At 39.8% G+C, this 27,646-nt stretch overlaps 2 protein-coding genes across 4 annotated transcripts; one reads left to right on the top strand and one right to left on the bottom strand.

Annotated features, from left to right (window-relative positions):
- Positions 1–2,507: 2,507 nt before the first annotated feature.
- Positions 2,508–11,483, top strand: tsku (tsukushi small leucine rich proteoglycan homolog (Xenopus laevis)). 3 transcript variants are annotated; one of them, XM_023271194.3, is made up of 3 exons: positions 2,508–2,740; positions 7,742–8,053; positions 8,571–11,483. In XM_023271194.3, exons 2-3 carry the CDS (start codon positions 7,748–7,750, stop codon positions 9,309–9,311), a joined length of 1,047 nt encoding a protein of 348 aa, XP_023126962.1. In that variant the 5' UTR covers positions 2,508–2,740; positions 7,742–7,747; the 3' UTR covers positions 9,312–11,483. The 3 variants fall into 3 exon arrangements, with proteins under 3 accessions (XP_023126962.1, XP_023126963.1, XP_023126964.1); XM_023271195.3 differs by lacking the exon at positions 2,508–2,740 and adding an exon at positions 6,876–7,030; XM_023271196.3 differs by lacking the exon at positions 2,508–2,740 and adding an exon at positions 6,893–6,991.
- An 8,605-nt stretch (positions 11,484–20,088) lies between these two features.
- On the bottom strand, positions 20,089–24,125 carry mmp13b (matrix metallopeptidase 13b). The gene is made up of 11 exons (XM_023271174.3): positions 23,974–24,125; positions 23,740–23,850; positions 22,800–22,927; positions 22,520–22,668; positions 22,265–22,390; positions 22,022–22,177; positions 21,813–21,933; positions 21,467–21,600; positions 21,224–21,383; positions 20,991–21,094; positions 20,089–20,892 (listed from the first exon to the last, which is right to left on the bottom strand). The coding sequence occupies exons 1-11, from the start codon at positions 24,094–24,096 to the stop codon at positions 20,792–20,794; spliced, it is 1,413 nt and encodes a 470-aa protein (XP_023126942.1). The 5' UTR covers positions 24,097–24,125; the 3' UTR covers positions 20,089–20,791.
- Between the last annotated feature and the right edge of the window lie 3,521 nt (positions 24,126–27,646).

Here is a 27,646-nt window from a genome sequence, read left to right as displayed (position 1 = left end):
TCCAAGTTGTTTTAAATCACCGCTTTAGACTTTTCTGTTTGTTGATACATTTTACTAAATCAAATTTGTGCCTACATTCAAATTCCCTACTGCATTGTACGTGCTTTTCTCCTGGTTTATCGTTCTTTTCAGTGTCTTTGAGCTTATTTTGCATTTTCCACATTACGCAACCAACTTATTTTTAAGCCCTTTGGATTTCATCGTTGCTATACAAATAAACTTGCCAAGCCTTGCCTAAGTTGTGTTTATTCTTTTCATTCAACAGTGTCCTTAGTGTAAGTTACACTGCTGCCTTTACTAGGTCAAAAGTGGCCTTCAATAGAACTTTAATCAGCACCGTTGATTACCACTAAAGTGAAAAACCCACCTTAAGAATAAGACCCGTTCAAGTGAATATCATGGTACATTTTGTAAGTGTGTGATAAGCTAATGTGATAACACACATTTATCTGTGATTGATTTAGGCCATTAAGACAAGTTCTTAAAGTTTTTAAAATTCCATCTACGAGCTGATATCACAGTCTGCTGCCTGCCTCTCTTATCTTCACGGCCTACCAGATTGCCAGACTATATACAACAGGAGGTTTTTTAGTTGTGTAATACAAAACAGCACGACACGACACGACTCGGTGTGTAACGTGGGTTTTTCTTTCCTTTCTTGAGAAAACAGTTGTCATCCGCTTTCTAATTGTTGCCCTCAGTTTGTGTGGACCCTTGACAGTGTGTTTGGGTGTGTGCTGTGATGCTGTCATGCTCTTATGAGGAAAACAAAGGCGGAGGGCAGATAAAGACTGGGGGCCCCTCTGCATTGTGTGAGCAGCAACAGATGTTCACTGTAATTCATCACACTGGAGCTCTAAGTTTCTGTTGCTACTTTATGAGGACAATGTCTCATCAAACAGGGTGTAGTCTAATGTCTGCACACATCATATGCTGAGGCCTGCAATGCAGTCGACGTGCAGGAGTTATAGCCCAGTAACTATTTTATATATTCCTTTGTAGAACAGTGTTTCAACATATCCATGTGTTAATTGCAGGCTAGTTCTTTCCCCACAACTGACTGCAAGGGAAACAATATGCAATAATTTATTGAATGACCGAACTTCAACTCTCTGATTGTGTCTGCAGAAGCTGCTACCAAACTAGAGGCTTTTTTTTTTTGGTACAGAACTGGAACAGAAACCTGCGTTGACAACAACAGGAAAGGCCTGGGTTTCCGTTCATTTTTTTTTTAAAATCAGCTTCATCAAAATGTGAACTTTGGCCAAATGAAACAAACCGCCGCCTTGTTACACAACGCTGTATTTAAGCTTTTCTCTTCATGTGGGTTTGTTCACGCCGCTTCCACTAGAGTGCGCTCCGACAAGCTGCGTCAAAACCAGGAAGTAAGCGAGGCCTGTACATGTGAACCTGTAAAAATAAGAGCGGACAAGTTTGGCACTGAAGCAATCTGAGATTTCTTAGCCTCACTGTCATTATAATCAGGTGAAGTTGTATTTTATGTACTTTTTATACGGTTTTAATCATTAATATTTAAATTATTCGGGCAAATTCACATAATAAATACCACTGCATGTTCTGTCCAGCAAACAGAAACCTTAAATAGTATAGTATAGTATAGTATAGTATAGTATAGTATAGTATAGTATAGTATAGTATAGTATAGTATAGTATTTTGTTCTGTTGTATGCATTGTATTGTATAGGGAAGACTTCTTAAAGATTTCCTGAAGATTAGCTTTTTGTACAATTTTACAGGAAAGTTGCAGTTATTATACTATATTTTACTATACTATATTCTAAGTTACTTTACTATACTATACCATACTATACTATACTGTACTATAGTACACTATAACTTACTATACTATAATACACTCTAATTTACTGTACTATAATACACTTTACTATACTATGCTATACTACACTATACTACACTCTACGTTGCTATATCATAGTACACTCATTTACTATACTATACTATACTATACTATACTATACTATACTATACTATACTATACTATACTACACTCTCATTTACTGTACTATATTATACCATGCTACACTATAACTTATTATACTATAGTACACTTGAATTTATTACACTATAGTACACTCTAATTTACTGTACTATACCACACTTTACTATACTATTCTATACTATAGTACACTCTAAGTTACTATACTATAGTACACTCTAATTTACTATACTATACTATACTATACTATACTATACTATACTATACTATACTATACTATACGTCATGTCACTGCAATACTATAGTCATGTCACTGCACTTGAGAGCAAAAGGGTGTAATAAAGTGTCAAGTGTTTACCATGGCAACAGTGGCCAAGGCAACACAATGAAATACCTGTCCGACATCAACAAAATGCTCCATTTTAGTGAGTTGATTTATTTGCCTCAGCTCGAAACAAACCCCTCCTGAAGCATTGTAGTTTGAAAATCACCGACAGGAAGTGCTGTAGCTGTTAGTGCTCGCTTGCTCCGTGGTGGTAAAACGAGCCGAAGCCAGGCATGGGATGGGAACAGACGAGTGTGTGTCCCAGCGCCGCTGACATTTTACTGCTGCGGTGGAGCGGCCAGTCGGAGGGGGACCTACGGAGCTCATGAAGCCGAGCAGACACTCAGACCGCCGGGACACGGCAGCGCTGCGGGGGGCCTCGACATGGGAGCGGTGAAGTGAAAAGCGGCCGACAAGCGGACTGTGTGGATGAAAAAGTAAGTTAGTCGAAAGATAAGCTAACGAGTAAAGTAATGGAAGTGGCACCGCTTTTTTTTTCTTTTTTGCTAGCACCATCTTCTGTTAAAGTGTGTGCTCAACGGTGAGTTTCTGAGACAGAAACGCGGCGGAGCCTGTGGCCAGATCAGATTTCAGTGCTTCAGAAACCGCCCCTGGTGTCCCGACTGAGTTGACCGGCCTCTGGTGTGTCGTTACCGCAAACTGTCCACACGGACACACGAGAAAAAGTTTAAGGTGCGTGCGAAGAGTTGCGAGTGATGCGCTCGGAGGTGACATGTGCAGCCCGCTGACGGCTCGGAGGGGCGGGCGGTGCTAGCGGAGGTTTATTCTCGGGGCCGGAGGTGAGCATGTGATGGTTGTTTGGGGTGTTTCGGCAGCCTTCAGCCTCGCAGAGCCTTTTTTTTTTTTTTTTTTTTTTTTTTTGCCACGTACGGCTGCAAGAAATCTGATCTGCAGAGGTGCCCGAGCAGCGAGTGAGAGTACCCGCCTCTCCTGCTCACTTCCACAGCATGGCATGGAGCTGCAGTGTGGTGGAGCAGACAGAGCTGTGGTCAGACTTTCCGTTTTTAATCACACAGGAGAGGAAGAGTTAGTTCAGAAGTGGCATTTAAATCCAGACAGAAGAGCAGCTGGATTTACAGCAGGACAGCGGTGGGAAGAAGTATTTGGCGTGAAGCAAAAGTGAAAGCTGTGCATTCAAACATTAACTTGACTCTTCTGACATCTCAGAGGGTTATTAGTGTATTTCTGTGTGGTAAACACTTCCTGCTGTAGGTGGTGGTGCTGATCTTATCTATCTTATGTTCCGCTGTGCAGTTTAGTGCAACTTATTTGTATAAAACGATCACATATTTAGAATGATGAACCAGAATCTGTAAAATGACTATTAGGGGTCAACTGATATGTTTTGTTTTGTTCTTTTTTTCAAGGTCGATGTAGATCAATAAGTGATATTTGAAACCTATATACAGTCCTTTTGCAGTAAAAATGTTGACAAAATCCAACACAAAACTTCACTGAGATGCCTTTATCTATATGATTTATGTTACATATGTTTAGTTAAAGGAGACATTTTCCATATTTGTTCTTCTCTATTGATAGGATAGTACAGATCAGATAGAGCTGTGAGCAGGATGTTACTTGAGACCACAGATAGAGAGAAGCGAAAGCAGCACTTTTTCAAATTCTTTGACTTTATCCGGAGTCAGTTAAAAGAAAAATACAGTAACAATAGTGGCAAAATGCTGAATAGTGGATCTGATGATCAGCCAGGCTGATGCTTAAATGATTGTTTAAACCCCAAATCTGCAAACTAGCCATAAATGTATAACAAATGCAGTAGAATAGAAAGTGTAATATTTCCCTATAAAATGTATTTGAATAGAAGTATATCACAACATGGAAATACTAAGAACAATTAAATCCAATCAAACTCTGACTATACTTAATTACATGGAACTGGAAGTACAGGTTTTCCATTACAGACATAGACTAAAGGTTTTTGACAATATTATCATAAACTTTTATACGATTTGTCAACTGAAAAGGAAATATTCAGACATGCTGGCATAACTGATATTTTTCCTATAGCCTAAAGTGAAGTTAACCAATTACACTTGACTCTTTGACTGAGCAAAGTGCTAATTACATTCAGGCCATGCAGCAGCTTCACCTTTATTTTTCTCTGCAATGCTGTCACTTCCAGTGCTGCAAAAAATGCACTTTGATGAATATGATTCATCTCCTTGCTTGTGAATTTATTTATTTCTTCACAACCGCGGGGCTTTCCATTGCCACCTAATTGTTTTAAAACACTTAAGTACCATCAATTTAATTTCAACTCCCTGCCTCCTCCTCAGTGTCACGCATTAATTTGGCTTAAAAGGATTAGCGTGGCATCCATCTTCTAATTACACAGTTTTCAGCCTTCAACTCGGAGATTAAATTAGGACAGAGCGGTCTCGGTGACATAAAGAATACATCAGTGCACTGGAGGATACTGAACAAATTGAGGGCTGGATGAGGTTTGACGTGGATGCAAATGAACGTGTTAAAACGGGGGAGCCAAACAGACGTTAGGTTATATATGTTCACGTCTTCTGCTCTGCGTTAAATTTCTTATTTGCCACCGTCAAAACATTTGCATGCATGAAGACAAACAAGAGCCAGCTGGTATAAAATCACTTTATTGACTTTAGATGTGCATTTTCTTTGTGGGCAAGAAAAGCGATGCTCTCTGTATTGACTTATGACACATCAGATTTCATGAAACTGATTACACACTTTGATAACGGGATTACCATGTTAGAGAATTACACATTTATTCAGTATTAACTGTAGGTAGGTAAATAAATAATTCACTAATGCCTGATAGTCTTCAGGGGGACAGCAGAGGTTGTTGTCGCTGCTTTCCCAGGCCAAAAAGGCGTGAAAAGACCTCTGAAAGTGAGAAGGTGTCGAGGCGTGATTTCACAGGCCTTTGCCAATTGCCCACTCAGGGAGGGGGCGGGGGGGTTCACGGCTCGAAAAACCGCCGTAGCCGTCGGGTAATTGCGGTAGTCAGAATGTGTCTGATTTGAAGGCAGCAGCCGGCAGCAGTTTGCTGTTCGCTGAGATTTATTGGTGAGAATCTGTGAGGAACACCTGGTGCAGAAGGTTCACAATCCTCGCCCAAGCAACAGATGGACACGGAAGGATGCAGGCGGGGAAGGAGATGAATGTGGCTGCACAACCACAGCGAGGTGACGACCAGCGTGGTAGATGTAAAAACTAAACAAAAAAAACCCGGGACCACTTGGTTTTACTGGCAGTTTCCCACGTTTAGCCTGCATATAGCTTCCCTGTGGTTTTGTAACAAGGCTGATCTCTCTGAGGCCTGCACTTTGAGGTGAGGCAAACTTGTTACTGCAGAAGGACCTTACTTTTACTCTATGTTTTTTATGACAGGCAACAATGCAATATGCACTTTAAATACAAGAGTTAAGCATTCGCTGTAGCTGTATGGTTAATCTGAAACTTGTCTAGTCCTAAAAACACTAAAAGCTTGTTCATTCATCAACTTTTCCCCCCCATTGCTGCACGTGACTCATTCCCTGGGTGGACCTGTAGCTTGTGGAGAACTCAGCTGGAAAACATCCTCTTAAATTTTGTTCAGTGGGTGAAAGATTTGTGTACTCAGCTTAATTAACAGTCTTGAAACTCGTCCCATTCCTGTCTGGTCAAAACCTGCAGCTGGAGAGACTCCGGCCTTCGCTCACAATCACACACAGACACACACACACACACACACACACACACACACACACTCCTGTTTCTGCCTTGTCGGTTGTATAGGCCGGATTGAACTCTGACAAGACTTTATAAAGGCCTACATAATCCTTTTTTACAATGCAGCCGGTTGTAGTGAGGAGTTCAGGGGTCAAAACAAACAAAATGCTGCACAGAGGTGAACAGCTTTGACTAAGCAGACTTTGAGCTGTGGTAATCAGCCTCTCTATTGACCCGCAAGTACTATGCAGCTACGTATGTGACCTCATTGTCTTACATAACCTAAGATAAATAACCTTAGCGCCACTTGGATATCCTCGATCAGAGCTGTAAACGGCGCCACTTAGGTATGTCTATATTGCATACCCTACAAAATTAAATTCAAGGATTATTACTTTACTGCTTCATGCAAGAACATATGAATTTGCTTTTCTCTGACAGGCAAAATTGGCATAGAGAAAACACTTATCCTTCTATTACATTCAGTTTGGAGCATTTTGAGTGGATTTTGTAGTCCTAAAATTCTTCCGGTAACGTCTTGTTCTTTGCATAGTCATTCTGAATCGAATGCTTTCAAGAGCACAAGAAGAGCAAGTAAAATTGCTTTGGTCCTTCATAAGTTTGTGACAAACTACAGCCCGATCAGTAATTGCAGTTTGAAGTCTCTAACAACGTGCTTAACTTGGGCTGAGGCTGTAACTTCATTTCTCATGCGGATTTAATACTGTAAAACTGGATCGTATCTTTGACATGCACTCTGCTGTGTCATTCCTGGGCGGCTTGACTGCGACTGTTAGTTTGTACCTGTTGTGTAACTCTTGACCTCTGTCCATGTTTCATTCTTTATTTCAGTGTTTGTGTATGGGTGTACACGTAGCTTAAATTGAACTGCATGGGTGAGCTCTGTTCGGCTTTCATTTACACAGATACACATAAGGGTGAGGAGCAAGAGCTGCAGACAGGTATTCTGAGATCTTCTCTGGTTTCACAAACTGTCTTTGGTGAGGACTTTAAATATACGTTTGCTCTGTTTTGATTAATTCTTTACATATTTTAAATCTGTTGATCCATATTTTTATGAATATGTAAACTTTGTTTCCTTTATTACGTTTCAATTTGAGACTTTTCCTTCATTCTGTAGTTTCATGCAGTGCTGTCAAAGTAATAGACCATATGGCAGTATCATTTTCAGAATGGGAACTTGTTTCTGACTTTGTTTTAATACAATGAGCCTCAGAGGATGTGCTCAGAATGTGGATGCATTTTTCCTAAGTTACCTAACCTAACCCTAAGATGGAGCCCAGATTTGCAGTACACTCAAATGTTTGGCTTTACAACCATGCATTCTCGTCCTGGTGAGTTGACTAAGAAAGTGCAAATGAACTCATTGATCAAAGAAATTAGGTCACACCCGCTGGGAAGCCAAGAGGGAGGGAAATTGGGGCTACTCAAGTTGGACAAATAAAGGCTTAAAATCTTTTCACGAAGCTTAACAAAAGCCTGGAAGACAGCATTTCGACAGGAAAGGCTTCCCCGAATTACTAAAATCACAAAACAGGTGTTCTGTGAGGCAACCGTGTCCGAAATCGATCTGTGCAGGCTGTGCAGTTTTACCACATGGTGATTGAACCCTGAATTTTTTTCTAATCTCAGTGACAGTGGTGTGCTTTGAAAAGGTTTCCAAAGTAAATAGTGAATGTGTTTCTCTGCAGAGCATTATGGCACTCCTCCTGTGGCTTGGCCTGTCATTGCTGGTGGCTGTCCAGTCCAGCGGCGTCAAGAACTGCCACCCCGGTTGCCACTGTGAGGTGGAAAGCTTTGGCCTGTTCGACAGCTTCAGCCTGACCAGGGTGGACTGTCGAGGGCTGGGACCCAGGGCCTCCATGCCTATCCCCATCCCCCTGGACACTGCCCACCTGGACCTGTCCTCCATCGCCATGGGCCCACTCAGTGACACCATGCTAGCTGGTCCAGGCTACACCACCCTCGTTAGCCTGGACCTCAGTGACAACCATATTACAAAGGTCTGTGGCTCAAAAAGCTCACATATGGACTCCTAAACAAGGCTACGGAACATTTGAAGAAAGAAATAGCTAGTCTTTCTGGGTCAGTGCTTTCTGGTTAATGTTAATTTCTAGTTAATGTTAATCAGTGTTGTTTAACCTGAGATAGACATGGGATAACCAGAGAGCGTGATCATGTGTGTTTACTCTTCTTAGTTCACTCATTTACTCCCTGATTTCATCAGTGGTATTTTTATTTGTAGAGGGCAGGTCTTATCAGATAAGAAAGCTGTAAAAACACACAATATGCTAGCTGGTGAACATAAAGGACCAGAAAGAGGTCAGATTTTCCAGGTGCAGTCCAAAGAAAAGTTAAAAGCAGACATATTAATGGACTTACGATGACTGAGTATACACAAACATGACTGCAAGTGAGAACGCATTTTTATCATATGTAGGTCAAACCAACAAATAAGAGGTATGCATCAAACTCTGAGAATATGTTTTCCCTTTGCTGACCCTGTCGTCTTGCTTCCAGGTAAGTCCCAATGCACTGTCCAAGCTGCGTTACCTGGAGACTCTCGATCTCAGCCACAACCACCTGGAGCGCCTCTCATCTGGCTTTTTCTCAGGACTCCCTTTGGCAGAAGTGGACCTCAGTCACAACAGCTTCCACGAGTTCGACATGGACTTGTTTGCCACTAAAGTGAACAGTGAACCCCTCACCGTGGATCTGTCTTATAACAAGTTGGTGTCAGTCTTAGCTTCTTTGCACGGAAGAATCCTACATATTCAGACCTTAAATCTGTCTGCAAACCAACTGTCGAGTGCACCGACCCTGGCAGGACTCCCACTGAGGTACCTCAATCTGGATGGTAACCCCATTACACAAATCAAGAAGGGAACTTTTGCTCAGCTGAAAGATCTGGTTTACTTATCCATAAGTGGCCTCAATGAGCTTCGGCTTATCGAACCGTACAGCTTCAAGGGCCTCCACAGCCTGCAAGTTCTGGATCTCTCCAACAACCCCAAACTCAAGAATCTGAGCCTTGCAGTGTTCAGTGGACTAGACTCCCTGCAGGAGCTGAACTTATCTGGTTCTGGTGTGGAGTCCTTGCCGACCAAGATCCTAACCCACCTGCCCAGCATTAAGAGTATCACACTCGGACGAAATATCCAGTGCTGGAGGACCCAGAAACAGGGGCAGTTCCACCGGCAGATGGGGCAGGTCTACCATAATGAGGTGCTGACCTGTAATGTGGAGGGCATTTTGTTGTGACACTGTGCCTGTGGAAGTAGACCACGCCCTACAATCCTGATACCAGAGCTGTGCCTTATCTGCTTTGATATGCATAACACTTTTTTTGTGTTCCTTTCACTAAGTTACATCTGCTCCATGATAACACTTTGGAACATGTCTTAAAGGTTTAACGTAGCCTTCGCAAACTTTTAACGCAACATCATACATGCTGTACTTTTTAACAAAAATGTGCAGCATTTTGCATAGCACAGAACAATTACTCTCCCATTTTAACAAACAGCATAGACTAAACTGGTAGAGAACCTTTCATGAATCCGTCATTTTGGGTTCACGTACTTCAAAGTGGGACCATATTAAGAGTTATTTGCACTTACTCCAGTTGCAGGATATTTTTGAATAATGCACACGACTATAGGCTAAATGTCATCCGGTGTAATACAAAGCCTATGCATTGCTCATAATATCCGCACTGAGGGATATTGTACAACTGTTGACCACTAATGTTTTTCATTTTGACTTTGAATGTGATGCTGAATGGAAACGGTGAACGGAAGTGTTTTTGGAGAGTCCTTTGAGGAGACTGATACCACTCTTATGTCTGTAAGTTCACTATGAAGGTACAGCCAGGAGCTGATTAGCTTAGCTTAGCACAAAGACTGGAAGCAGGGGGAGAAGTTGGCCGTGTTCGAAGAAAGCTGACGAGTTAAGACTGAAGCCCTAATGATATATCGGTTGTTCGATAAGAGCTGATAGGAAAACTTTGTTTTCTTTGCAGAGGGTGATGCAGAAAAACATGCTTGGGTAATTTAGAATTGGCGTTGGCACATAGTTTGTCCAACAGAGTGGCTCCGGTGCCATTATTTCCAACGCTCTCAGTATTGTCTGCAGCACATGTAGCAGAGTTTGTGCCATAGCTGAGCAGACTGTGATGGAGAATCAACCCAGAAAATCACTAAATCCCATCATTTTCTTTAATCAATATGTAAGCATTGCCCAATGTATTAATATCAACCTGAAGTGTTTTTTATTGGTCGGGCTGTTTGAAATGTGGGTTTGTTTAGTGTCAAAATTTTCATTGTGCACTTGTTGCCAAGATAAGATACATTAAATTAACAAGCTAACTAGGTGGATTTTGTTGCCTTAAAACAAAATCAGGCTACCTGTAGTCAGACTCACTGGATGTAGATTCACTGTAGGAACGAACAGCAACCTTCAAGAAGCAAACCACCACACTGAAAATGTCAAGTTTTGATGAGTATTTGGATCATGCAGTAAGACACCTCTGCTTTTTTTCAGTGAATTATCCATTTTAATGGCGGTGCGCGCCTCCTTTAGTGCAATTGTTCCACCAAATCGATTCCCACATCACTGTTCTGAGAGGTCTCTGCTGCTGCATTCTTTGCTTTGTTCTGCCCAATACGACTGTGATTGATTTAAAGAAACACAAACAAGCCAGAATGATGAAGGTGCAGTCAGACCATTCTGCTAGACTATCTGTATCCTGTTGTTTCCAGTCTTAATGCTGAACTAAGGTTGCTGGCTAATGCAAGTATTTCCCAAAAAACTCAAATTGTACAATCCAAGGACCAGATTTTTTATATTTAGCAGAGTCTGGATGGGAAACTTACAGCTAAGTCTTGTTAGATAAAAAGAGGATACATTTTTCTTCTCCTTACACTCAAAAAGTGACCATTTAATTACTTGAATTTTTGTCTCTGTGAGCCCAAACCAAACATCTTGTCCACGGTGTTTGGACAGTTTCTCCTTACGACAGTACAGGTTCAGTGTAAAGCCTTTGCGAATTATTGATTATTGTTGATTGATTATGGGACAACTTGTCACATATTTGGTTATGAAGTGATGCTGGTATGTGTTGATGTTTAAACACCGAGCTGCACTGTGTGGTCCTGTGTAACCTTACCTTGGCATTCCTGTGGTATTTAGAGGATGATTAGCCTCAGGACTGCATATCTGGGCATATGACTGTCAGCAATGTGGAAAGGCCTGGAGACTTGATTTTCATTTAATGGAATTCCATCCTTTCAGTATGTTGATTGAAGATCAAATTGAGCCCAGTCTTAGTTTAGAAGTTTATATTTGTATGTATGTAATTATATTGTATATAACTTTATATAAAAAATATATATAAATATATGAATCATATGTGTAATAAATTGACTTATTCTCTCATTGTGGTTTGAATGGCTGCTGTTACTCACGTCCAAATGGCAACAATTGTTAGGTGTGTCAGCGAAGGAAACTAAACACACATTAACAACAAAACCACATGCAGGGAAACTGTGTGTCAGTGTCAACACTGCGTTGAACATTTTGCTAGAAATCCCATTTTTCAAAGCAGTATGTGATTTATGTCTATGCACAGGACTGACTCATAGCAGGGTGTGTCTCCATACAGGACACGTGGAACGCTCAGCTCTCAGCAGTTTACCCTTCACTTTTTACAAGTCAGTAACATGTCGCGTTTCAAGCTTTGTTGCTTTATTTACTTGCAAGCGTCTGGATACACAGACACACATACACTTGTGGTTTTGAATGGTCCTTTAAAAAAAAAAAAAAACACTGAAGTGGGCAGACACACAAGGGTTTGGCAGGTTTACCATGCTACACTGGGTTGGTAACCTGCCAAGGAGGTGACTGGGAAGGAGACGAGCAGAGAAAGGAGTAGGAGGGGAGAGAAAAATGGGCATCGGACATGGCAGCTTACAGGCATCCCATGTGTGTTTGGTAATGAGTGTTTTTGTCCTGTGAGGCAGAGAAAACCTTCACATTATGGCCTGTTTTCTCTGACACATCTTCTCAATTACAAGAAAAAACAGCCCAAAGAACAGAATAAGGAAGGGTTTTTTAGAGATTGCATCAGAGGGGGACGGTGCAAGTTACATCCTGAAAATTCAGCTTGAGAATAAAGAGGATCTTTGGTTCAAGCTAGCCAAAATTCCTCCAGTTGTCTCACATGAGTGTCTTTATGTCTGTGTGTGTGACTGTTCTCTACAAGTGAATGTAAGCCCCCCTCAGAGCCCTCAGAGCATTGACCCCATTGCAGAAAACACTTCCAGATGTTTGTGTGTGTGGTTTTTTTTGTCCATCTCCTAAAGCGCCAGCATGTTTTAGACCTAAGGAAGCAGCCATCCATCATAACCCATCCCAGGCTACATTCAGTAGCGACAGGGAGCTCGTTACACAACGCTGGTCCCACAATCCTGAGCGTAAAAAAGAGCAGTCTGAGAGCGAGATCTTGATCAGAAATCTGCACGGGGCAAAGATCAAGTTATCTAGCTATACATTCCACTTGGCTCCTAACAATGTCTCTCTGTCTGGTGTGGGACATGCACGGATGTGTCGAAAAGCTGCACAAATGTGTTGACATGCATTGCAGACTGGCTGGCTGATAAAAATAGAGATACTCTGTGTGTACACAAGCTCAGAGAAAACACTATAAGAATAATGTGTAAAGCTAAAGTGACAGAGGTGAAACAGACGGAGATCTTGACAGAAATATTACTCTGAGAAGTTAGCTCAGAAGAGCGTATGGTTGCCTAATTGTTGACACTGCAGTGACAGTAATTTAAGTTCCCACGAAAGTAACGGACATATCCAAACTTGTTTATCTCCTCATCTTGGCTTTGTGGTCTGAAGTAATGTCATCATACCAACTTGTTTAAGTAAATAATAAGGATACGGGAAAGAAAAACAGAACATTGGAGCTTTTTCAAGCGGCACTACATGGGCAAACTTGAAATCTGGTAAACTGAGACCAAAAGTCTGTGAGCTTTGTTATTTAAATGTGTTTCTTATGTACAGATGTTTGTGGTCTCCAACATAATAAATCTTTATTTTTGAGAGCAACTTTGCTGTTTGCATTATGATGGAGTGGGACAAGAAATCAGAAGGTAATGACTTGCTTGTCTGCAGTGGTCTGGTTCCGAGATGTAATTACTTCAAAGCAGAGGGAGGCTTTGAACTGTGTATAATTAATTCAGGCAAGCAGAACCAGGGTGTCTTTATTAAGTGCTCTGTTCTTGCTTGAACAACTATCAAACAAATGTAATTTGACCTTCCCGGATAGATCCTCTGGAGAATCAAGCTATCCAAGCAGCTAATTCACTTTGCTCCAACAATGAGTCCACACTGCTCCGAATGCTGCGAGTTTTTACTTTTCAGTCCCCGGAGGAGGCTGTGAAATCCAAGAATGTGTTTTAGAGGCAAGTTTAGAAGCTTTTTTGTTTTGTTCACTGAGAATATAAGAGTAAATATTTGCAGATCTGAAATTCTCATCTGGTAACAGTAATATTGACATATTGATGCTCTAAATGCCCTCTGGCTTGTCGTGCTGCTGTGACAATAGACACCAAGGCACTGCATCAGCAGACTGCAGCTCAGCGCAGAGGTTTTGTTTTTCAAACAAAAGATCAGCTCAACTTGTCACAGGGCACAAAGATTTGCTTGTTTTTTTTTTCCTGCGAGCCATTAAGCTGTTGCGGTTTGTACTGCTGCATGACATTACTATGCATATTAGATTCATCTGTGCCATAATCTTTGAGTTTAATCATCAGTATTTACAAGGCGTCAATGCAAAATTTATTTGATGTTTATATTGTTAGTTTAAGCACAAGACACTTGTGCTCCAAGCAAAAAGGATGTGCACTCAATGAAGGACCTAGGATCCCTGACCCATCACTATACACACCAGTGAGCAGTGATTCCTAACACATCTCTGGGGGTCATCAGGTGGAAACCTCCCTTCAACGGTTTTTCACCTATTTAGTCCCACAACACCTGCAGGAGGCTAGGCGCTGAACTCTGGTGTCCCAGATTCACCCCTCTAGTGTCACTTCACACTGCTCCTACACAATCCAAACAGCACTGCCACGTTCAACTGACCCAGGCCCGTTTAAGAGATGCTCCAGGTAGTGACCAATGCTAATGCTACCAGTTAACTAGTGCAAGACGCTGAATACTTAGTGTCAACTGCTAAAAAGTGACAAAGAAATCACACTTATAAACGCTCCAAACCCCTCTAAATGCTAATGCTAGCAGCAAGAAGACTAACATGTCCAAAGCAAACTTACCACTGAGAAAGAAACTATACAAGCCAGCTCACCAAACTCGCTAATGCTGACCGCTAATTGCTAAAATACTTCACTACTTCAGCTAAGCTCACCACAGACAGAGACTATACAAGCAGACTTCATCTAGGATGCAAGTACCAATTGCTAACTGCTCATTGCTAATGCTACCAAACAAGAAAACACAAACAACAGAAAAAGCCAAAGACACAGCCATTAGCTTACACCACAGACTTACCTGAGATGGCCACATGGTCCCAGAGAGACTCTAACAGGCCACTCCCCCACCTTATCTACACTTCCTCTTCCTGGATCTCTGCCCATTGGGGGAGGGAAATGAAGGCGGAGAAAGCATATATAACATACATTTGCATCACATTTATATGTGATGCCAATGTAGTCTAATGCAGGAGTTTTCAACCTTTATTTAGGGGTCCTCCAGTGAGTTGAAATATGGGTTAAATCTAAGTGGATGCAAGTTTATTAGAAGCCTTAGACTTCAGACTTAAGCTTTACTTAGAACTTGTAAAGCACAGCAGGGATGATTATTTGCTTATTTACTTGTTGAAACAAGTCTCCCACCTGGAAAAGGTCAAGCTCAGATACTTTTCCTGAATGTACTTTTGTTAGTGTTCAACTGTAATTCACAAAATCGTGATGTGAATCTTACTCAGCCACACTGCTAAAAATATTTCCTTATTTTTACACATTGACACAGTGACTTCTCCACATGCCTTGCAGATGAAGGTCACATAGCACTCTGGTTATATCACCATATAGAACGGCAGCATTTTTTTCCTATAGGAGGTCTGAAAAGAGTTTCAGGTTATCAGTCGCTGTATCTACAGATTGTTACAGGTATGTGGGAGGAAAGCATGACTTTTCTTGCCATGGAAAAAATCCTATATCATGTTACTCTCCCTGACAATTGGCAGGTTTGGCTGACATCATGTTGCCTTAACCACAATGTAATCATTGGAAAGAGAAATGAAACACTCGATTCATAAATTAGATATATAGCGCATCAACTATTGCATTTCCAGCTGCGCTCTTTAAAAACAGATTATTATGAAATTGTTAATGATTTCTTTCAGCCTGTCAAGATGAGTGGAAGCTTTTTCCTGCATTAAATAGCTTATGAAAGGAACACTCCATTAAAGCTCTGAACTACTATCAGTTTCTGGGCGTGTTGTTGCTCCTGTCATATTTATATTCATTGTTGGCTCGTTTTTCACTGCAATATAACTCCCTCACCTCCCTGGAAACAGCACAATCCTGGTGTGAAGCCAAGAACACTCAGCAATGCCTTCTACGTAATATGATGCAGATACAATTCTATAACTCATGACAAAAGAAAGAAAGAAAAAAAGAGTATCGAATTTCTTAGATTTGATCAAACTGTAATAAATTGTGTGGAATTTTTTTTGGAAAACACTTTTCTAAATGCCCACGTGTTACCAATACTGTATAAAGAATAGAGGCTTATTTTTCTGCTTATATTTTTTATTTGTTTTCATATATTTCTTCTATCTGCTCTGTTGAAGCATGTCCTGCAGTTCAGCCCAGTTCAACTGAAAAATTCCTGAATTTTTACCACATAACTGTTGGTCACAGCTGAGTCAAACATGACTTCTTAGTTGTGTTCAGGAGCATGTAATTTTTTGTTTTTTAGAGAACTGACAAATTTTGAAATGAGACATGTTAAATAAAGAAATTCTAATGACATATTACGATTTTAGCCTCACATTTGGTTAAGTTTCTTAATGGAACTGGATGTCATTCACTATTTGAGCTCCACTGGACAGTAGAAAATCCAGCAATTCTTTCTGTTTTTTCTGGTTTTGATAAATGCTGTAATTTTGGTGATTTTTTTTTTTTAAAGATCACGTGTTTTTCTATTCTGTATTTTTGGGGTTTGCAGGGTTAAATAGAGAAGAAAAATGAAAGGTTGTTAGTGGAACTTACAATATTTATTACAGCTTGTACAATATTTATTCCATAATTGCATGAAATTAGATGATTATTGTAAAAAAACAAACAAATAACATTCAGAAAGAATTTGGGATCAAATATCTTGTCTTGTGTCAATGTTATCTCCTTCCAACCGACTGCTACAAGAAACGCTGTCACTCCAAATAGATCAAATCTAAATTTATGGGTCACTTTATGGCACTGCCCTGGGTCATACCTGGTCTAACTCATCAATACTTGATGGTCAGCACAGTGTAGAGGCAGATGTTCTCCACATTCCAGTGTCCAGGGGGAAGAGACGCAGACCTTTTCACAGAAGCACTGCTTTATAAACACCACAACTCCAGATTGTTTCTGTTCTATTCAGAGGAAAGGAAGAAGAACAACAGGCAGAAATGGCAAGAGGGCCGGCAGCACACAGAAGGCAGCAGAAAACAAACACAGTGCTGTTGAATCAGGCAGTGGAAAAAGAAAGACGCTGAATACATACACACAGAAGGGTTATATTTGCCATCTAGGCAAAGCTCAGTCACATTCATTAAAACAGCACTTTTAAAACTATGTCCCAGAGAAACTGATTCTACCTGATCTACAACTCTTTCTTGTATTTGCAGGTCAGCTTGTGTCAAGAAAATGTGCAATTTATGAGTTTTGAATGATATAGAATGGTTTAGAAGATTTCTTTCCTGTTTCAGAAGCTTCTCAAAACCATGTCGTGCACGCTCTCTCTCTGAATAATCAACTGCTGTGTAAGAGTAGAGAGACTCTTGCATCACCTTTCTCATATTGGTGGTCTGTGGAGGGAGTTTCCCAGAGGAAAAAGGATATATCCTGAGACTGCTGCCCTCCCTGTCATTCCTCTCCATCTGGTTTCCATCAGGAGCTGCTGGGCTGCAGAGGTTTTCCCCAGAGGATACCACCTCTTTTTCTCTTCCACTGACCTGGTTCAACTGTAGCCTCGCTCTGTGTTTTTTTAATGAAAGCCAAAGTGCACCAGCACATAGACTGTATCACCAAATATACCCATGAAATTGACTGATTGAATGGAAATATGATTTTAAATAAGTGGTTTATAATAACATCAAAACTAGACATGGATGAGAACAGTGTGATTTTCAGCCATTTGAGAGCACTGATGGCCAAAACACACCCTCTTGACTGCAGGGTGATCAGAATGGTTAAGTAGGATTTAAATCTTGCGCTCATTGATCATTGTACATCACCTAACAAGTGGAACGCCATTAAAATTCATGGTTTATGATCCTCTTATTTGGCTCCCGTTCAAAGTCCTCACTCCTGCATTTTGGATGAGTTGAAAGACTTGGTTATGGTAATGACTTCTGACTGGGGCAGGAGCAGGGTGAGGAGCCCGCTGGTGACTGGAATGAGATAAAAAAGAAGGAGATTTGCACGACTTCTAAGCCACATGGGCTAAAAGTGAATCTACAAAAGTCAACACCAAAAGTCAGTGTGTTTCTGCTAACCACCAAGGAGTCAGTAAACATTTAGAGACAAGAAACTGTCTTGTTCATTTTACCCGAGGAGTGAAGATGCAACCAAGTAGAGAGGAGACAGTGACTGACTGTGAGAGTGTCTTCTAGCTCTGCTAAACTGGATTAGATCTGGGGGGGTTTTCAGACCACAAATATAATCTAGGTGAAGGTCATGGAAAACCGGTTAGACCTTTTTAAGTACAGGCCTAGACTCAGCTGTAACACTAACAGTGGTTACCGAGGCTCCCTCAGCCTGCACTGTTGGCCTGAAACAATGAGCTCTCTTGTTTAAATGCTTTCTTTGTCTCTCTTCTACTTGAAATGCTCAGAGCCAAACTATACATTTTCTGTTTAGAACAACAAAACTCCCAGGTGACAAACTAAAGTGGTTTGGTATCATGTCTGACACATGCAAATGACAGGATTGTTTTAATGACAAAGAAAAAAATGTGCATAACTTCCAGATTAATCGGCCATGTGTCTGTAAACAGGAGCTCAGACGCTCAAAGTCAACGTCAGTGATGATCATTCAGGATTTGTGTGTCGGTGACGCGGCTCACACCACGCAATACCTCAGAAAAGAGCAAATGAGGTCACTGTTTTAATGCACTGTAATTACATCCACATGATTGGGCCTGTGGATTATGCTGCTTGGTTCAGACTACACACTTTCCTAAAGTTTAGATAGATATACTTTTCTGACCTTTTCAAATTGAATTGAACACAGCTCACATATTTGACAGGAGGATGACGTTGTAAGTGTGTGTAATGGCCCTTTATTGATACGTGCTCATAGATTTTCCTCAACATTTTGTTTTTTATGCTCACCAAGCATACACTGATTTTTCCCCCTTAAAACCCAGGAATGGATTCAGACACTTTGTGGTTTAGAGGCTGAAACCTGAGCAGTGGAACATTGGCAGGATGCGGTGTATTAATTCTGCATTACAGTTACTTAACCTGTCTTCATATTATTCCCAGAACTCTGATCAGATTAGCATGTTTCTTTTTTTTCTTCACAAGACTGTGATTCACTCAAATTGTTGACAGGAGCGCCATCTAGTGGAATATAATGTGTTGCAGTACAATTGTACTCCTACGTTCTGGTATAAATCACGAGTCAAACTGTGTAAGGCATCTAAAACGCAGCATTACCAGAGCAGGAGTCCATATGTCGAAGTATATGCTGTTATTATAGCATTTATATATGAATTATTAAAAGTTGCAACAATATATTAAACGTACACTACCAGTCAAAAGTTTGGACACACCTTCTCATTCACTACTTTTTATTTATTTGTAATATTTTCTGCATTGTAGATTAATACTGAAGATTAACTTCTTTTTTACAACATAATTCTATATGTACTCTTTTATACTTCTGATGTCTTCAGTATTAATCTAGAATGTATAAAATATATAGAGTAATTAAATAAAGACTACTGAATGAGAAGATGTGTCCAAACCTTTGACTGACAGTATATATATAAATATACATCATACATTTTCCTATGTGTGGAAACTTGGAAAGTTATGGCCCATGTATATATATATATATATATATATATATATATATATATATATATATATATATATATATATATATATATATATATATATATATATATATATATATATATATATATATATGAAAATGTATGATGTGTATTTTTTTAAATGTTTCAAATACCCTAGAGGATGCATTTGACGCTATCTTTGGGGGCATCTTGAAGGCCATGGTGTATCAGGTGAAGATACGAGACTTAAATCATCTCAAGCAATGTATCACCAACACCATTTCAAGCATAACTTCAACTGTGCTAATGCAAGTTCATCAACAGTGGAAAACATGCATTAATATGTGTTTTCAAAACAGTGGTAATTATATAGAGCACATTATATAAATAAAAGCAGTTGCCCAACATAAAATGTTAATTTTTCCTATGTATGGAAACTTATTTTTCATAATTCGTCTGCATCATCTAATCTTTTTGCATGAAGGCTCCAGGAAACAAAAACAAATGCTTGAAAGAGGATTATGCAGAAATCTATTCCCCAGTTCTTTGCATCTGACTGTGTTTCCTTATGCATGGCCGATGTGGCAGCCGATGTTCACCTGCTTTAAGTTTTCATCAGTAGCTCGAAGGTTGGGAGCCCATCAAACCACCCACCCAAACTGTCAGCAGATGAGGAGGTTTTGAGCTGCAAACATTGTAAATGAAAGTGCTCACAGACCACAGTGAATGCTCTCATCTTTGTATTCTTCAGATTTGATTTATTAAATCATTTCCAAAAGGCCTTTTCAAAATACAGACAAGAAAATTCACAGAAACATCCCAGTGTAGCATCTGATTTAAAACATTTTGAGGAATCTGGTTTAAGTGGCTCTTTCTCATTCTCACTCAAGTTAAACTGCTTCTTTTTGCTACTCTGTATACAAAAAGACCTTGAATTGACATTTTTTCTTCTAATTTATTTTGTCATTCAAAACATGTTCTTGCTCTTTTATTTTTTAAATAAAATAAAGACTAAAAGAAATGGCTACACTACTTCAGCCTCATTAATCCACCTGTGTTTCCCACTCATTGTAATTCACCAAACTTTTGTGTAGTACATATGTATTATAATATGTGAGTCAAATACTGAGCTCACAGAGCAGTCAAAAAATTTCACCTGCCAAAGATCTTGGTGTCCAGAATGAAACTTTTAGTACAAATATAAAGGTGTAAAATAAATAGCAATAATACGAGCAAATAAATTTACGAAGAATTTTCCAGCATTCTGTGTCCAGCACTTGTGAAAATAAACATCTGTCCATTTCCCCGCTCATACACTGGACAACATCTTCTTATGTGTCATTGTTTGTTTGTGTAGAGTTTGTCAGGATGTCTTGTGTGTCATATAGCCAGCTATATTCATACATATTTCTAAGTCAGGGGTGAGTTCATCAGCAGTTGAGAATGGAGTTGGTCCTCAGGATGCGAATCACCTTCCTGGAGGTGTAGCTGTACTCATACTGAATGTGCTCATGGAAGAAATACAAGTATCCTGAAAAACAAGAGCATCGGGGAATAAAAGTTAGCAAATGTTGTAACATCCTACTTTTCTGTGTCATATTTTATTGTGAGTGTGAGATTTCATAATACCATAATGATAAGCAGCAGCGTCGATCTCGTCATCCATTCCAGGAAAGTCGTCCTCAATGGATCGTGGGTAGCCACTCTCCATGCTGCCTGCAGCTTCATCATAGCTGTGGGTGACAAGTAACACAAAACACTGACTTAGAGAATTCCATGTGGCGAGTATAAGTTTAGATCCACTAGAATATTATAATAGTATGTTGTTATAGTTGAGTCATGCAATCTGCATCTCCGCATACCTCCAGTAGTCTTCATCGGTGAAGAGCAGAGTCTTTCCTGTGTCTTTAATGTGCACAGCTGCATCTATTTTCCTTATGCTCTTGGGAAGGCCGAGTTTGTGTATGTACTTCGGGTAACCGTCCACGAGGTTATATCCATTCAAAGCCCACATTCGGATCCCTGATGAAGCACAGAACAGAGTTTTGGTGAAGGCGCACTCTAGCTACTATTTAAGAAGTAACCAGAGGGTATTTATAACCCACCGCTAAATATGATGACTAAATCCTTCTCTGGGTTCTCGTAAGCTGCATCCACTTTGTTGGGGATGGACGGCCATGTGGACTTGATCAGGGTCTGCTCAGGCTCTGGCATCTGAGGATGGAGACGCCAGTAGAACCTGCAGTATCGTGCAGCATGATAAGAAAATAAAGCTCGAAGAAGTGATCGACAGTTCTAAATAACCATATGCAGTGAATTTACAGAGATGATTTAGGTAGAATCTGGACTGGAAAATGTAGTCCTGGGATAATTAACTCTTGATTAAGATCTGAAAAACCACTTTTGTGTATACAGAACTATTGTATCATGGTATACAGACTCTTCCTGTACCTGTCTTTGAAGATGATGGTTTCTCCTCTGAGCTCTGTGACAGCATCAAAAGTCAACTCGGGGTCACATTTGTTTGGTGCGTCAGGCTTTGGCTTCACTTTCCTTGCGTCTGGGTTGGGACCTGTGATTGACATCAGGTATTAATGCACTATTTGCACAATATAAGTCTGCAAATTATCAGTTACAGCCCTGATCATGCATCTACTCACCATAGAGAGCCTGAATGCCTTCGATGTCATCTTCAGTGAGTGGGTAGCCTGTAGCGTATGAGTAGACAGGGTACATGAGGGCGCCTGGGTCTGAGGAGTGGGACATACCGAGGGCGTGGCCCAACTCGTGGGCGGCCACTATAAACAGGTTGTAAGCTGCAGAAAAAGACATATACAGTCAAAAATGTGTCACTGGCACTCATTAGAATGCACTATACTGCATCATAAAATAATAACTCTTACCTGATGAGTCTTTGGTCCACTGTTCATCCTCATCAAAGTGAGTGTCTCCACCGATGCCTTGGCCAGGAGGGTAGGCATGAGCCAGCAGTCCATTAGGTCCGTCAAAAGGGTTGTAGTCTCCATGCTCTTCAGAATAAAGGGCAGACCAGGATTAGATTATTACATTAATTATTACTCTGAGTAAAATATGCACCATTATATTGTGTTATTTGCAGTTTAATTCAGAGCATATTGAGGCTACATCCGTTGCTGTACCTTTTGAGCCGAAGCTGATCATAATGTCAGCATTGCCGTGGTGCAGCTTCTTAAAAGTCAGAGGGGTGACATCAGCCCAGACGTTCAGCGCATTGCGGATGGCTCTGTCTACATCAGCCTTCTTCAGGTCTGGTGTATAATTCAATATCCTGAAACATCAGGGGACAGAAGACAAGGACGGAGAAAGAATAAATTACATCCATTGTCACTTATATGAATGGCTCAACTCCTTACAAATACGTTTTTGTCATCTATTACTTCATATTTGCAACTGTTATACCTGAACGTGACGTTGTTATTTTGCCATTTGAGGTGTCGGGGGAAGTGGTTGTACTCTCCGATATCTGGGACGCCACATCTGGCCTGCTTCATCAGCTCCAAAGTGTTGTCATCCAGATTCCCTGTCACCTTCACGAGTTGAAGAAGTAGAAAGAAAATAAGTGACAAAGGTACTAGGCAACTCACACGACAAACACTGTATATCATTTAAACTAAGAAACAAAAGTTCTGCTGCTGCCTTAAAAATAAGAGTTAACTGCACTTTGGTTTGTTAAATTAGCTCAAAGTCACCTTAAGATTTGTGAAAGTATAGCACTAGCTGAGGTAAGTTAACTTGAGAAAACAAGTTCAGTAAACATCAGATAACGTTAAGTTGAATCAGCTGGTCACAGAGGCAATGGCTACGGACAGACTTACTTTTTATTTACGTTTTTCAAGTTTTAAGAGCGTCTTCTTTATTTTACATTAAGAACTTTTAGCCTCAGCTGTTCAACCTATTTCTGAAAGAGACAATCTGTGAGGCTGGTTCTGGCTACAGTGACATAACTGATAAGTCTACTGGAATAGATTGGCCAGAATTACTTTGAGTATTATGAAAAGAAACACCAGCTTAATTGAACCAGTATTGAAGACAAACAACAGCTCCCACGATGTCTGTTTTCTCAAAAGACAAATAATCAAGAGTTTCTGGGGAGTTTTAGAAATTTAGAATAAATAAAAGTCATATATTTGTATTAACTAAATTAGAAATGATAAGTTGATTTTAACTTAGCATTCCTTTATAATGTTTCTAATTAGCGCTTAATGATTTGTTAATTTGTTGGTGGTATATTTAAACAAGAACAATGCTTTAAATGATAGAAAAAAACATAATTTTGGGGCCAAGTGATCTACTGGGGAAAAGTCTGAGAAACAATTAGATATTTTCCACGTCTGGTCACCTTGAGATTGAAGAATCTCTGCATTTCCTTGATCTTGGTTTGAAAGGCACTTGAAGATGAGTGTCTACCTTGGAGACCAGCTGGAAGTCCATAGAGGCGACGAAGGTATTTCTGTTTGAAAGGGAACAAAAACTTATTAATGAATAAACATACTTTTCTGGCAAAAAAAAAGGCCAGTTGAAGCAGAGTTTACAAGACTAAGTGATAACTGAATGATATATAAACAGATCTTACCTCTGCTAAGAGATAGTTGTCTCTATTTTCAGACGGCAGTGGTAGAGTAGAGGAGTGAGCGACCAGCCCCAGCAGCAGCAGCAAAGCTATCATTGTTGTCTCTGTGTTGGTCACACCAGTCATTGGATTCAAACAGCTCTGGAGGCTTATTTATACTGTTCTGGGTCCACTTTTTTTTTTTTAAAGGGTCCCAGTGATTCATGTAAAAGCACCTAGCCACTTCCTCCTTTTTCTGTTGAGAATGTGCTTGTATCTGTAAAACTACAGTGCCTGTGGTTTGAGTGTGCTGCTTTGAACTCAAGAAATTTCCATTTTTTCAAATTGACATAAGGACTTACTCAAGGAGTTTGCTAACAGACTCCTTGGAAATGATTGTGATGCAAAAGATGACCTTTTCTGGTCCAAAGGCTGCCAGATGCACAAAGAATTACACGTCTTGGCAGAAAATACTCCAAGCTTTTGTTTTTAATACATCATATCATCAGTTGTTACATGTAAATCTTCAGTTGGAAAATAAAATGCCCCACTATTTTAAAAAAAAAAAAAGGAAATTTATTTAATGCTGCTGCTGGTCTCATGATAGTCTGCATCTTATTTTAGATGCTTTAGGACACATGACTAATAAACACAGATATATTAAAAAAAAACTTAGCGATAATGGAAAATGTGAGTTTAAAACTTATGATGCACCTTGTTACATTTGATGTGACCGTGTATATGTAAGGTAAAGTACTCAGAGTCATGCAAACTCATGTCCTGTGTTAGTTTTCTTCTGAAGTAATTAACATCTGCTCCTCCTGAGAGGTTTTCTACGTTGTCATCTATGATATTCTGTGAGTCAGCGTTACCATGATTACGCAAAGCCTATGTGACTAATTAAATATATCTAAATGATCCCAGTTCTCTCAGTTTTGAGGAACTGTATAGCCTGCAGGAGGTTTGGCAACAGTGAAGAAACTCCTGGATTTCAACTCAAACAATTATATTTTGAATAGTCACTTCTTCAAAACATAGAGTTTGCACATAATAAAAAAGGTCAGGTCTGTTTGATCATAAATAGAACATTTAAGTTGACATTTTAGCTTTCTATCAGCGTAAGTTCAGCAATGGAAGGTCAGTCTGTTGAGGGATTCATCACTTTGGCCCAGACTGAAATGTCTGTGGGACTATTAAATGGACTGACATAATTTTTTTTACATTCATAGTCCTTAGGGGTTTAATCTCTATGACTTTGATGATCACCTGATTTTTCCTGGACACATTTTTGCTCTCTTCATTAGAAGAAAATAATAGATAAAGTACATGGTTCCTGAACCTGACATGCCGGATAGTTTGCTACACAGAACCATCTGTTTGATGGCAGAAAACTTCCTGCCACAATTAAGCCTCAAAACATGAACTCTCTCTTAACCGTGATCTTGCAACAATCCAGCTGACTGCTGAAGTTTATAACTTTTCATGGAGCAGTAATTTTATCCAGTACTACTAATAATATTCCTCAATCAAACTTTGTGTTGCGTGTTACTTAGCAAATGTTCACATGCTAACATGCTAAACTAAAAAGGAGAACACAACGAACGTCATACCTGCTAAACATCTACAAATTAGTCGGTTACCATAGTGATATTAAAGGCCCCAAAAGATGAACATAGGCTAAAAATGTAATTTGTGGTTGTTAGAAACGTTCAAGTGTAAAGTAAAAGGTGCCCAAATGTAAAATGTGATGAATAGGATGAAATTAACCACCTGTGCAGCAACGTGAGCTGAAAAGTTGAAAGACACATAATTAGATTACATGTAAGATTTGAATAAATTTGCTGAAGAGCAGTGCAATAGGGGTCCTTTACAGCTAAAGTATGTCCTTACAGAGCTTCAAACAGGATGGAGACTCGAAGTCTGGTTTTACTGAGGAAGGTAAAGAGCTCATATGCAGGGCTGAATCAAATACGGGGAAGTAGTAGCACCTGAATTGATTATTTTTTTAACAACTATGCTTCTCACAGAAAAAGAGACAATTGCTTTAATACTGTGTTCATTTCAAACTAAAAAGGTCTGAAAAGTCTAACTTTAAACTTCAATGAAATATACAGTACTGTATAGGAACCTGCAGGCCCTCTAGGCAGGTAAAGACATGCTGCCTGTTACTGCGTCTACTCCATTAGTGTCTAGAGACAACAAAGGTGTATAATTATTTGCTCCTGGCGAAACAATGGAATTCCTTATCTTTTAAGTAGTGAACAAAGCAAGGAACAAAGAACAATAGCTTCCTAAATCAAATTCTTCTCATGCTGGCATCGATCACTCCATATTTACACACAAAGTATCTCTCTCTCTCTCTCTTTTTAGAGGTAAACATTCAAAGAATTTAGTTTAACTTGAAACGCTGCCAAACATTAGATAGAATAATTTGACAGTGTCTCAATTCCAGTCATTATCAACATACTTTTGGAAAAGGTCTTGTAATGACAACGTTTTGAGTCAACTGCTGCATTGCCAGAGAAAACTAAATCTCACATGCTGGATTTAAAAGTTCACATTGCAGACAGTAGTTGTGATGGTTCGTGGAACATCAGCTACTTTATGGTCCCTTTTAAAACTATACTTAATCCTACACCTCGATCCTTCTTATCCTCCCTATCAGAACAGTATATGACAATCACTGTTTCTAATATATGAGGTTTAGAATTGCAAAGATTACAAAAACACCTTAAAAAACAGAAAAATGTCATCCTCATCTGCATCCCATTAGTGATATCATGTGCAGTATATACCAAACATTGTAACCACACACGGCAGCATCCTGAGGAAGCAAATATTTTTAGAGTAGCATCATTGTTTAGGTGGTGGTTGACAGAGTGCTCCTGACTCATTTCAGGGAAGTTGGCAGTTGGGGGGATTTTTGCTGTTATTTTAAAATGGTCACCAACAAACACACACACACACACTTGGAGAGAAACACAAACACTGCTGCGTTGTGTTCTGACCCACTTTCTGTGTTTAAAGCACATTAAAGTCACATTGACCTGAAAACAAACCTGTGAACTCCAAAATGCTGCTACACTGTGGCTGAACGACATCCCTGCTACAGAAACACGAAAACACTGCTAAGTAAGCAGCACCGCCACACTTCTGAAAAAGCTTCTCTGAGTAACAGATGTTCCTACTCAGACAGCCCCATGATATCATGACAAAAACAGAACCAGTCTGGTGCTAAACTATGTTGGACTAGTGGGGAAAAATATGTCAAATTTACATGATGGATGCGCCAAAGGATCCTTTCCACTGCAAGTCTCTCAGGTTTAAGTTATCAGGCCTTTACCTGCATGGATGTTGCTGAAAATACTGTTGTTTTGTCAGAGGAAGGAGTAGATCTGGTTGTGCATTACAGGCATAAAACTGAAATATGTGCGACTCTAGAAAAGGTGCAAGAGAGCCAGTCTTTTGTACAAAGAAGTTTACAGACTGTAAATAAATGAAGGTAAATGCAGTGTACTGATTATTCACACTTTAAAGCAGGGCTCACCAACCTTTTTGAACCTGAGAGCAACTTCAAGGGTACTGAGTAGTACGAAGGACACCTTGTTTGATACAAACTTCCTCAATAGCAAACTTGCGCCATCATCTTTAAACAATAATAATAATAATGAAAATAATATGTAAAAAGACTGATCAC

The sequence above is a fragment of the Amphiprion ocellaris genome, chromosome 7 (genome assembly GCF_022539595.1).
Source record: "Amphiprion ocellaris isolate individual 3 ecotype Okinawa chromosome 7, ASM2253959v1, whole genome shotgun sequence".
Lineage (NCBI taxonomy): Eukaryota > Metazoa > Chordata > Actinopteri > Pomacentridae > Amphiprion > Amphiprion ocellaris.
The sequence above is the reverse complement of the archived record's forward strand: the minus strand, read 5'-3'. Positions and strand labels throughout refer to the sequence as shown.

Bases quoted from the DNA above. Each gene is read 5' to 3' on its own strand.
- tsku (XM_023271194.3), top strand. From the start codon at position 7,748: ATGGCACTCCTCCTGTGGCTTGGCCTGTCATTGCTGGTGGCTGTCCAG. The intron at 8,054-8,570 runs GTCTGTGGCTCA...TCTTGCTTCCAG, and splicing joins GTGACAACCATATTACAAAG to GTAAGTCCCAATGCACTGTC.
- mmp13b (XM_023271174.3), bottom strand. From the start codon at position 24,096: ATGACTGGTGTGACCAACACAGAGACAACAATGATAGCTTTGCTGCTG. The intron at 22,669-22,799 runs GTATAACAGTTG...CTGATGTTTCAG, and splicing joins AATAACAACGTCACGTTCAG to GATATTGAATTATACACCAG. The intron at 22,391-22,519 runs GTACAGCAACGG...TTTATTCTGAAG, and splicing joins GATCAGCTTCGGCTCAAAAG to AGCATGGAGACTACAACCCT.